We start from the raw sequence: 12,224 nt of genomic DNA on the forward strand, positions 1-12,224 counted from the left end.
ATCCGTCCTCGGAAGAAGCCGCGTACTGATGGTACGGGCGGAGCCGACCAACGTAAAACGTAGGATGCGTTCGCATCCTACGTGGCAATTCTATTGTGTACGCATTGCCTCTGCGATGCAGTACACGGAAAGGCCCAATGAACTTGGGTAGTAGTTTACTGCTACCCACATTAGTGACTAATTGCTTAGGTAAGTTTACCGTAGAGAGTAGCACTAGATCATTAATTTTAAATGAATATACATACACCGTTCTTCGCGAATGGCTTACGCCATCCTCGCCTACCCACCCAATTAGAGGGATCCTCTAGTTTAAGAAAGGGAGGACTCGCACGAGCAAATCCGATTCTGGGTCATGCTCATCCCGCGTCGAAAATAACAACGACGCGAGTGATGTCGACGTCGAAGAAATCGACATCGAAGATGAGAACGATCTCATGGCAGTACGCACAAAGCGTACTGAAAAAGAAAAAACAAATGAGTTAGCAGAAGAGTTTCTGCTAACTCGAGAATCAATAATCCGTTACGTTCAGGATTCCACTGCTAACGCAGTGGACCGACAGAAACGGAGTGCAGACAAACATGGAAGAGCAAATGCGTTGTAGACGCATGCACCGAACTTTTGATGGCGAATTCGACCATCGGGTAAAACTCGCTCCAATTCGGATACGATTGGACGTAACTTCGAAGTATCTCTTCGAGGACGCGATTTATGCGTTCGGTTTGACCATCTGTTTCTGGGTGATCGGATGTTGACATAGTCAGCCGTGTTACGAGAGATCGGAACACGGTTTGCCAGAACTCCGCCGTAAATCTCGGATCTCTATCCGAGACCAGTTCACGGGGTAACCCGTGGAGTTTGGATACCGTGCCGATAAAGACGCGGGCACAACTCGGAGCCGTTATTGGCTCTGGTACCGCAGGAAGGTGTACCATCTTGCTGAATCTGTCTACAAAAACAAGGATTCCATTGTTTTTGTGTTCGTCTTCGGGAAATCCGAAGACGAAGTCCATAGATACGGACTGCCAACACTCTGCCGGGAGTGGTAGAGGTTGAAGAGGTGCACGGGATGAAGGGCTAGGCTTCACCCGTTGACAAACCTCGCAAGCACGGATGTACTTGCGCACAAACTGATACTGGCGGGGCCAGTAAAAGTATCGACTTACTGTGAGGTAAGTTTTCTCTCGTCCACACTGTCTACTTGTTGGAGCATCGTGACACTCATTCATGATGCGCAAGCGCAAAACATTGTGGGTCGGGACGACGACACGTGGGGTGTTGCCGGTAACGGCTGTGTAATGCAATAAGCCGTTACGTGTTGTGTATCGATCGGATGACGATCGATATAAAGCCGGTAGATCTTCTAAAGATTTATCGGATGGATTCATAAAGTGATCCATCAAACATTGAAGGTCCTTATCTTCTTTATAAGCTTTCTTTATGTCATCAACTAAGGTTGATGACGAAAAGCTCGTAGTGAGTGTTGCAACAGTAAGATTCTTTCACTGTTAGAGTGCACTGCTGACTCGAAATCGGATCGGCGTGATAACGCATCCGCGACGACATTAAGCCGTCCTGGTTTATATTCGACGGAGAAGATATACTCCGCGAAGAAGGATAGCCACTCGCCATTCTTTGCGAAAGGTGTGGACTGTTTACGGCCGTGCGTAATGACGCATGGTCCGTATATACGATGAACGGTCTATCTTCTAGGAGATAGAACCTAAATTTAGCCAATGCATATTTTATGGCAAGGGGTTCCTTGCCATGCACTGGGTTATTGCGTTCAGCTGGTTGCAGCTGACGCGATTGGTAACAGACGACGCGCTCTGCGCCGTCTGTATTGTATTGCATTAACGCGCAGCCGATTGCAAAATCGCTGGCGTCACAGACCACATGGAATGGTCTGTCTTGATCTGCAATCGCCAAGATGGGCGATTGCATCAAGCTTTGCTTGATACCTTCAAACGAACGCTGACAATCAGCGTTCCATAACCATTTCTCGTCTTTTTTCAAGAGACGAGAGAGATGAACTGTCATCTCTGCATAATTGCGAGAGTACTTGTGCAAGTACGCCGCTAAACCAAGGAACTTTCTAAGTCCCTTGACATCGACTGGAACTGGCCAGTCGGTGATTGTCTTGATCTTTTCGGGATCAGGGCGCACGCCGTGTTTACCGACGATGCACCCAAGAAGTGGTATTTCGCTCGCAGCGAATATACATTTCTTGAGATTTGCATACAACTTACGATAGCCATATTAAAGTTTTAAAATACCACGCTCGTACTGAACAGGAGCTTTATTTCGGTATTTATAGAAATACGCCCAGATTGGGTGGTCTCAGGTAGTTTTAGTTAATTCTCAACAGATTGTATACTTGGTCTTGTCGAATCGTGGATCTCGGGGGATAAGAGAGGGACGGTTTTCAATTGTTTTTTTCACGCCATTTACCGTCGCGGGCTTTATAAATCGTAGGTTTATATCACGCACGTGCCAATTTGGTTCCGCACATTGTGGCCTTACTGCGGGGACTTATTGGTTGTATGGACATCGCGCACTCGCTAAAAAGTCTCCACTACTTAGTTCTATCAGTTGATTCGCTAGAATCGCGAGTTATAAAACTCGAGTCAGGCTTTTGAGGGATAGGAGGCAAGTTGATTTGCTTGAAGTAGCGCTTTAATCGGACCCTTCACCTTATGATTTCCATATCAATTCAATACTTCTTTTTCTACAATTGAGATTGATTTGATGCCAGCTTCTTCATCTGGAAGCAGTAAACTGTCCAAGGAAAGTAAACCGGCCGAGGTTAGAAAATCTAGCTGGAAGACGTATCACATGCGCGATGAGTGGATAAGCTTACGCTGAAAGGTGTCGGGTAGCAGTCGAGCGTTCGTGGACTTTACAATAAATTTCACACGAGTCTGTCCACCTCAGTGCAACTGCCGGAAATACCAATTGATGCCTTGAAGAAATGGACACCTTTGCGGTGTCATTTGGAAAATTTCATTGGGGTCATTTTCAAAAGATTTCTGATGCTGTAAGCTGCCCGTTAATTTAGTGCTCGAAATACTAAGAGCACGATACTTACCACAAACAGCCGTGAATGCATCGCTACACCCGTGAAATTTGGTGCACACGTCTGCCCACTGCAAACTAAGCATTTTAAGTGAACTCGGGTTCGGAGGACGTTATTGCAATGAAAGGTTACGCATGGCTTTATAGCAGGAGAAACACCAGTGAATAACTGCAACACGCTCCTTCGACGAAGTGTGCAACACTTGGAAGGAGCTTTTCCATCGAACAAGGTCACGATCACAACAATCTTCCGACATCGGAATGTGGGACACATCATTTGCAGTATGGACAGTAAGGTCACGATCAACAGGAGAGGACACAATTGACAATATATTTATGTGGCAAATACCTATCCGGTCGGACGACAAGCGATTTCCATCTGGACGCGCCGGCTTTAAGTCCAGAACATCGATGCGCCTATAGCCGTCGAAAGCCTCAATAATTTAAATTGATGCAACAGGACGACGCAGTCGCGACCGTTCGGATCCCTTTACGATTAAGACACTGACTTTGATAGCAAACACGGTGTGAGGCCCCATGGGTATCTTAGAGATGCACTTATAGAACAAAAGTAAAGGCGACTATGGTTTGTTTGCGCAGAACGTAAAGATTTTGGTAGGTCACTAAGAAACAACCTCGGTTCGTGCAATTGCGTCGATTTAAGCGATCGCGCATAATTCGCACATGGTCCAAGGTATAGGTTGCCCCCTGTACCTTGCGATCATAATAAAACAATATAAAACGGGGCTTTTTGTGAGTGCCTTCCAAGTATTACGCTATTTGTGTCTGTTGGGCCACAAAATCGAGGCACCATGTGGCGGCTTTCTTTCGGACTCTCAAACTTGATTTGCTCCTGGACATTCCAGCGTCGATCAGTGCGTCGCATTATTCACTTGTCCTTCGTGCCGCGAAGCAATTGCGAACAATGCTTTGGTCCTACTTCGTATTGATGCCAACTGTGGCCTTTGCGAGTGCCAATGGTTTTTTTAAAGGCGAGGGCACGGCCTACACACTCGGTAATGTATCGTCGGGCAATTGCAATTTCATGTACGACCCTGGCGTGAACGGGAACTATGCGGCGTTAAACAACGATCAATGGGACTCGACTCGCAATTGTGGCCGCTGCGCCCAAGTCTCGTGCGACGACGATCGCTGCAGCGATAAAACCACGACTGAGGTCGTGTACCTCCTCGATCGGTGTCCTGAATGCAAACAAGGCGATTTGGACTTGTCGCCAAGCGTCTTTAAAAAACTCACAGGGAGTGACCCTTCGCGGTACAATATCAAGTGGCAATTCGTCGATTGTCCTGTCAAAGGGAATGTTCAGTACTGTACGAAAAGTGGCAGTAGCAGCTCGTGGCTTGCGATTCAACCGACGAATTTCGCCAATGGCGTCGCGAGTTTTAAGATTGAGAACCAAGACGTGACTATGGTGGATTCGTGCTATTACTACTTGCTTGCGAACGGAGCGAATGTGAACATGGATGCCGTGAACGTCGAAATGACGTCCATCTCGGGCGAGACGATTACTGACACGCTGAAGCTCGAGGTGGACAAGTGCATCGAAGGCACGATGAACTTTAATGGAGGCGAGACGCATCAGAGCTCCAATGATCCGAAACCATCGGAATTACCGCCGACAATCGCACCCGCACCTGTTACTCCGACGTACCCCGTCGTCCCACCAATTACGCCAGAAGTAACCCCGCCGGAAAGTAACCCGATACAGGTACCACCAGTGTCAACAACGGACTTCGTACCAACACCGGAAATTGTACCAACCCCAGAACAAGTACCGACGACACCGGTACCAGTATTAACACCGGAATTAGTACCATCATTGGAAACAGTACCAGCCTCAGAATCAGTACCGACGACACCTGTAGCTGCACCACCGACGCCCGAACAGACAGATGCATACAACACTTTCGATTCGATTGGTGCCTCGGACACGAATTACAAAGCGGGGCTTGTGACACTAGCCGACGTCCCCGCAAGTGATGTATCGGTTTTACAGTCTAATGAAGGTGATGTCGGCCACACTTATCCAGGACCGAACTTGCTGCCGGAAAGCTTAAATTTAGCCAATAAGCAAGCAGAAAAAGGTCCTGAATTGACAGTGGGTCCACTAAATTCGGAAAAGCCAATTAATTTGCTCACGGAACATCTTGGATCAAACCAATACGATGCTGGAAATGTTCAAGTACCTGGCGATTCAGGATTGAGCTCTCAAGATCAAACGCAACAGCTGCCGGTGATTCCTGGCTCAGGTAATTACAAGGCTGGCACGGTGCTGTCCGATGTACCGGTCCAGATGGAACTACCAGTTCTGCTATCCGAAGACGGGAAGAGCAAGACGTCAGTTCTACTGTCTAACGACGATATCGACATGCCAAACAATCAGCAAAATGACAAAGCCAATCCTTTAAAAACGGAACAAGTGTCGACCAAGTCTTCTGCTAAGCCCTCGGGTACGAGTCCGTTCATTGTCGTACTTGTTGTGATGGCAGTCGTGGGTACCATCGCTTTAGCTGCGATTGCATTCGTTGTTAAGAAGAAGAAATTGGATGATAAACGGATTGACCGGGACGAAGCCATGATCAGAGCTTTTGACTCGTATAGCTCCCCCGTGGAGATTAATGCGACGAACATTGCAAGGATTTAAACGTAAGGACGTACAATGCCAGTGTCTTCGATCTCGACTGAATGCGTGTATATGTCGTTTTCGTTTTTCGTCAAGAGGTTCGCGGTTATGGAATTAATTTTTCTATTATGTAATTTCAATACAACATTAAAATGCGATTGCTTTTTGTGTTTTTAAACACAAAAAAAAATTAATTCGTGACTATGTGGCTGATTCTGATTTGATTTTAGAAGAAAATAGATCAAACATTAAAGATGCGATTTTTTTCTGTTTTTTTTAAACGAGTTGATTCGTGATATCTGTGGCTGATACAACCGCCAGATTCGTATTAGGACAAAATGAGACAAAATATGTGGTTTTGGCGTAATGATTAATATGTCGGGAATTTGACCAATAGTGACCTGATTACGCAAGAATCATACATAAGACAGGGTGTGTTTTTTGGGGAAGAATTGCACCGATGTAACGGAGCACTACGACTTGTACTGCTTCAGTACAAGTCCACTTCGCACTGCTTCAGTTGCGAGTGGTGCCTCACGTTATTTCACGTACACTAGTACGTGCAGAGGAAGACTTCTCTTTAAGGTAACTAGCTTAAAGAGGGTAAATGAAAACTGTATCAATATAGTTAAGTGTATCTCTTTCCATCTTGTAAATGTTAACTTAATTATAATCTAATACTAAACGTGTAATTGAGTTCTTATCTTTATCTTATCTGTAACTCTCTCTTTGATTACCTCTACAGCTGATTAGTCTGCGGAATAAATAGATATACAGTATAACCCCTCTAAAGTAATACTCTTAGGACCGAAAAGTAATATTACTTTATGCGTTTTATTACTTTAGATGCCAACCTCTTCTCTCCAGAAATTTTTCGTTTAGGAAGCTCAATGTGCAGCTGACGCATTACCTAACCCTAACCCTCGACGTGAAGCTTCAACTTTGACACTTTAACTAAACTAAAATATTTATAAGAAGTACAGAACGGGAACGGCAAATCTAAACGTCTAAGCAAGAACTGCAAACTTAACACAAAAAATGGCGAAAGCACACCTGAAGGTTGCTCATGCTCCTATCACTAATGAAATCCGCATAGCTATCAGTAAAAGGAAGCGTGATACCAGTGGAACACAGAAGGAAAATTGCGCAATGGGTGGTAGAGAAATTTGGCATGACTGTCAGTCAAGCTGCGATTTCCAAGATTCTCAAGCAGCAGGAGCACTGGATCTCCCAAGGTGAAAAAGCTGGTGCAGGAGACGGAGCAAAAATTAGTATGGATGCGAAGCGTCAGAAGACTGTAGAATACCCTCTCATGGAAGAGGCACTTTACAAATTTGTGCGAACTTACGAAGATGTCATGGATCTCTCGGGTGAACTTTATAAAGAAAAGGGGAGGATTTTTTTGGAGAGACTGTACCCCGATCAAGACACAAATACGTTTCAATTCTCCAATGGCTGGTTGAACAGGTTCAAAGCTCGATATGGAATCAAAGAGCGAGTGAGACATGGAGAGAGCGGTTCGGTTAACATGGAGATACTCGAGCAATCCTTACCCGCAATTCGAGAAGTTTTGGATCAGTATGAATGGAAGGATATCTACAATATGGATGAAACGGGTTTGTTTTACCGACTTCAGGTATGTCGGGGCCAGTTGAAATCACTTTGAAAGCAACTTCAAATACTAAAATTTATTGCCTCCTCACTTTAGGCTGATCGTTCACTTGCAACGAAGCAACTGGAGGGCCGCAAGCAGCACAAGGAACGGCTAACTTTTGTTGTTTGTGCCAACGGAGATGGCTCAGATCGTGTCCCACTTTTGGTGATTGGGAAATACTTGAATCCCCGTTGTCTCGAAAATATCAATCGTCAGAACCTTGGCTGCCACTACAGGGCAAACCCGAAGGCTTGGATGAACAGTGTATTGGTTTTGGAATGGCTACAATGGTTTAATCGGAGGATGGGGAGAAGACAGGTGCTGCTGATTATGGACAATTGTCCTGCTCATGTTCCAATTGACAGCTTGCCGGAGCTGGCCAATGTTAAAATCCTTTACCTGCCGCCCAACACAACTTCCCGAATTCAGCCTTGTGATGCAGGCATTATTCGAACTTTGAAGGCCTTTTACAGGAAAATTTTCAATCGCAACTTGCTAAGAGCATTGGAGCTGGATGAAACACTTGACAATGTGGAAGCGCATAAAAAGTGGATGTTTTGAAGGCGATGGTGTGGGCTATGGAGGCCTGGAATATGTTGACCAACGACACTATTCGTAATTGTTTTAATCACTGCAAAATTCGGACATCAAGCTTGAACATCCAAGTTCCTGCTAGGGCGACCGAACCCCCCGCAAATGTTGCAGATGACCTGATGTTACAGAATGATCAACTGTACCGCAATCCAATGGACATCAACGCCATCCTCAACAACCCCTTGGAGAGAGAGGTCGCCTATAGTCCTGACGTAAAAGACATTGTGGCAGTAACAATGGAAGAACATGGATTGTCTTTGCCTGTAGAAGTGGAAGGAGGGATTCCCGATGCGGATGATAGCGAAGTGCCAGCCCTTGTGAAAGCCAAGGACGTCCTTGATGCAATAAGGTTGTGTAAACTGTACTTCATGCAGAGGGAGTGTGATACTTCCACGACTCACAGGAAACTGAATGAAGTTTTGGACGATTTTGAAAGGATACAGATTACTGGAAAGAAGCAAGTCACTCTCCATCAATTTCTCTCAAAAGCGGCAAAAGAAGTATAGTTATTTGAAAAAAAAATTTTTTAGATACAACTTAATATATTACTTTTGGGGTATGTGTCTACTAATAGTGGGACTTTAAAAAATATTACTTTATTACTTTGGCAAAATATTACTTTAACCTTAAGTCCCAACTCGGGACCACGAAATTGTATTACTTAGGACGTATTATTACTTTAGAGCGTATTACTTTAGAGGGGTTCTACTGTAGTACTCAATCTTGGGAGTCACTCAAGGGAAATCCTCTAAACGAGTATTTAATTGATTTCAGGGATGTATACCCTGTAGCAGTTCGATGCGAGTTGCCTACCGGGCTCGAAGTACTGTGAAATGAAGCAGTGGCCATTGCCTCGTGAACAAGAACTTGCGATCGATAAATTCTTTATCGATCGATTAAAAGCGGGCCATGTGAGAAATTCGACCTCCCCATATAGCACTTCGACGTTCTGTGTGCGAAAGGCCACAGGAGGGTGGCGGATAGTGCACGCATTTAACATACTGAATGCTGCAACTGTACCGGCTCAAGCGCCGATACCTAGAAAATACGTAATAATAGATGGTATGTCTACGAGTACAATCTTTTCGTCTATGGATCTGATGGATGGGTTGTATCAAATTCTCATGCGTGAGCGGGACATCCCGTACACAGTAGTGAGCACTCCCAGTGGGATGCTCTGGGAATGGCTAGTGATGCCTCAGGGGCTTAGTAACGCCCCTGCAACATTCAACAGATGCGCAACAAATCGGTTGAGACCGGTGCGAGAATTCGCACCAAATTATTGTGACGATGGATTCGTCCATAGCCGGTCCATGAACGGTAAGACGGACGTGGAAGTTCATAAAACTCACGTTCGTCAGGTTCTTACACTTATGCGAAAGCATAAAGTGAAGCAGTCACGGGGGATAGACAAACAGAGTACTGGACCACAGTACTATCTTTCACGAGTCCTCGTCTTGGCTTCGAGCGTTCAAGACTTTTGTCTCAAGTACCTTAACGCATTAAACACTTTATCATGGTATCTAGCGACGTGATTAAAAAAGAAGTCATGATGTCCGGGCGTTCCGAGAAGGTCAAGAGCAATTCGTTCGTGCCGAAACGATTCGCCAGTCCCTTTTCGCCGCTCCATTTGTCGTCTACCACGACCATGGACTTGGAAGTCCTCGAGCATCGATTAGTCGCACGCAACATTGGCGCGTACGAGTCGTTTTTAGAAGAACACCATGGCATCGTGGACGAAGATCAGTGGAAACTCGTATCGTCAAAAGACGAATTGAAAGCGTACGCAGAGCACCAACGAGCATCCGATGCGCCCCGTGTTTATCAGCACGAAACGCCTGCGGTGCATGTACCAATTATCCTCATCACGGGTACCATAAAGGGTAACTTGGATGACCTGATGTATGGTCTCGCATGTACCACGACGGAACAAGGTCGGATCAATTTCTCGTACGTGAATGACGATGTACCCCGTAGTTGTGTCCTCGCAACCTTAACGCCACCTTCCGACGACAATCCGTTCACGTCATTCTGTATTAAATGGGTCGAATTGGTCGTCCCATTGGCAATTCGTCCAATTGTGAAACATCGGGACTTTGTATACATGGAAACCATGGGTTTCGAACGTCTCCGAAACGGCGAACGCGTGGGATATCACATTGTCCACTCCGTGCAGTTTCCCGAAACGCCCGTGCTTGACACGCACTTTCGAGGGAATTGTTCCATTAGTATGTTTTATCACCAACGCGCTTCGAATCGAATTGACGTGTATGTAAAGGGATTCTTTAATCCCGCTGGTGGGATCATGCGAGCAATTGTGATTAAATTGGCCGCTCGTACGTTATTGTGCGTGGCTAAACACGTGTATTGTGGCCAAATGAAAAAGCTCGCGTGGGCTCTGAAACGACGACAGAGTGGCGACTTGTCGTCGTCAGACTCGGAAAGCACGGGGAGGTCTTCCAATGACTCTGCCGACGACCGACACTGTTGTGGGTGTCGAAAGAAACAATCCGTGCTTGTGCAAGCAGTTTTAAAGACGAATCCCGGTACAAAACTCTTGCAGAAGAAGCGGCACTGTAAAATTTGTACAAGGTACTTGTGCTTGGAGTGTCGACGACAGCATCAATTGTCATTTATGCTGCCAGATCAACGACTGTCGCAAATTCTTGTCACGATCTGTGAAAGCTGCGAAATTGACGCACTTTCAGTTGCTGCTGGTACAATTAGCCAAGAGGAGATGCTGTATTACAAAACTATAGCGTGAATTTAGACGAATGTAGATGATAAGTGAATTGATCGAATTATAAACCAAGTGGTCAAGCATTCGTACCGACACAATATATTGTAGCCAATCAACACCTTTTGCGTCCTGCCCATTTCTCCATTATAGTTGCAACTATCGCTACTTGAATTGGGATATTTAACTTTACCGAAAATGGATCTGTATGTCAGATTTAATATTTGTCTTTACTTTTGTAAGAAATTCGAAACATTTCCCTCGCCACGCTGGTTGTGAATGATTCAATTGTTATTGTGACGCCGAGACCGTGCAATTCATTATTTTGCTTGAGAAATGTCATCAGACGGCATTTATTGCTGCGTCAATTGTATTGCTCTTTGCTGTCGTCAAAAGACTTACAATCCATCGCCAAATTTACAATATAAATGAGCTTTCTGTCGTCGATCTACGCAGAGAAAATCACCAATCGGTTGATGCTTACCATCGCTCCTGAGCTCACCTTGCGTGGCTTCAAAGATGAAGAAGACGAAGTGCGTCAGTTTTTTTCAAGGATTGGACGATTCCGCAAGTTTCTGCCGTCGGCTTTGATTTATTATCTCTAAAGGTGAAGATGCAACCCATACGTATGCTTTTATCGTCACATTATACCTGGCTGGTAGCATAGTTGCATTCGCTCGCAGACTATATTCACAAAACGTTCCATTGAAAAATAGAAGGTTAATGTATATCCGCTCCCACGACTTTTTCTTAACAATGCGACTTGTACAACTCTAAACTGACGAGCTTTTTCCTTTGGCTCGTATCAAGCCAAGGCTTCCACACTGCAGCAACACGGTTTACTGTCGATTACCATTCAATGATTTGATAACTCATGAGAATTCATGTCACTATTTCTGAATTCTCCAGACGTTCGCGAAACAGCAAATTTAGGCGAAAGTTCTTACAAAGAGTCTGTTCACTGCATACCTTCGTGAGCAATAGGACCTTTACTATATCCGGGAAATCTAATCCTAGAACAGATGACCCTCGCAAAGTAAGTCTATTGAGCTTCTGTTTGCGAAAAAATGTCATATTATTATAAATTTCTACATCTACCCTTGAGCTAAATTTAGTCATCACTGTTTGTACTGCTGGTATTCGGGCTGTCATTGCAGGTGCATTCGGTCACGGTGAGCACCACGTCCATCGATGCAAGACCCGCCTTGTAGACTGGGCAGAGTTCGGAGGGATTGTTGTAGCAATTGCGGCCCTGCTGAAACTCCCAGAAGCTGTTAAGCATGCACAGATCTTCGCACTTGGCCTCGCGCTCTTTGGGCTCTGAGTCCCACGGCGTTGATTTCATGGTCGCCATGCGATAAAACATGTTCTGCTTCTTAGCCAGCGCCTTCTCGTGTGCCTTTTCCTTCAACGCGCCGCTATTTCTTGAATTCTCCGTTGAGGACACTTTTACGTGAACTGCTTCGAACGTGGAGGTCGAGGTGGCGGCTAGCACAGCGAAGAAAGTAGCAAAAATCTTCAT

General features: G+C 45.3%; 3 protein-coding genes across 3 annotated transcripts; 2 read left to right on the forward strand and 1 right to left on the reverse strand.

Moving 5' to 3' along the window:
- Positions 1–3,998: 3,998 nt before the first annotated feature.
- Positions 3,999–5,738, forward strand: CCR75_005086 (uncharacterized protein; the record flags this gene model as incomplete). Its single annotated transcript, XM_067963169.1, has 1 exon — positions 3,999–5,738. The coding sequence occupies one exon, from the start codon at positions 3,999–4,001 to the stop codon at positions 5,736–5,738; it is 1,740 nt and encodes a 579-aa protein (XP_067823886.1).
- Positions 5,739–9,481: 3,743 nt separating this feature from the next.
- Positions 9,482–10,729, forward strand: CCR75_005087 (uncharacterized protein; the record flags this gene model as incomplete). Its single annotated transcript, XM_067963170.1, has 1 exon — positions 9,482–10,729. One exon carries the CDS (start codon positions 9,482–9,484, stop codon positions 10,727–10,729), a length of 1,248 nt encoding a protein of 415 aa, XP_067823887.1.
- A 1,084-nt stretch (positions 10,730–11,813) lies between these two features.
- Positions 11,814–12,224, reverse strand: CCR75_005088 (uncharacterized protein; the record flags this gene model as incomplete). Its single annotated transcript, XM_067963171.1, has 1 exon — positions 11,814–12,224. The coding sequence occupies one exon, from the start codon at positions 12,222–12,224 to the stop codon at positions 11,814–11,816; it is 411 nt and encodes a 136-aa protein (XP_067823888.1).

This window comes from Bremia lactucae, assembly GCF_004359215.1.
Source record: "Bremia lactucae strain SF5 chromosome Unknown BlacSF5_NotPlaced_4_SHOA01000001.1_737238bp, whole genome shotgun sequence".
Lineage (NCBI taxonomy): Eukaryota > Oomycota > Peronosporomycetes > Peronosporales > Peronosporaceae > Bremia > Bremia lactucae.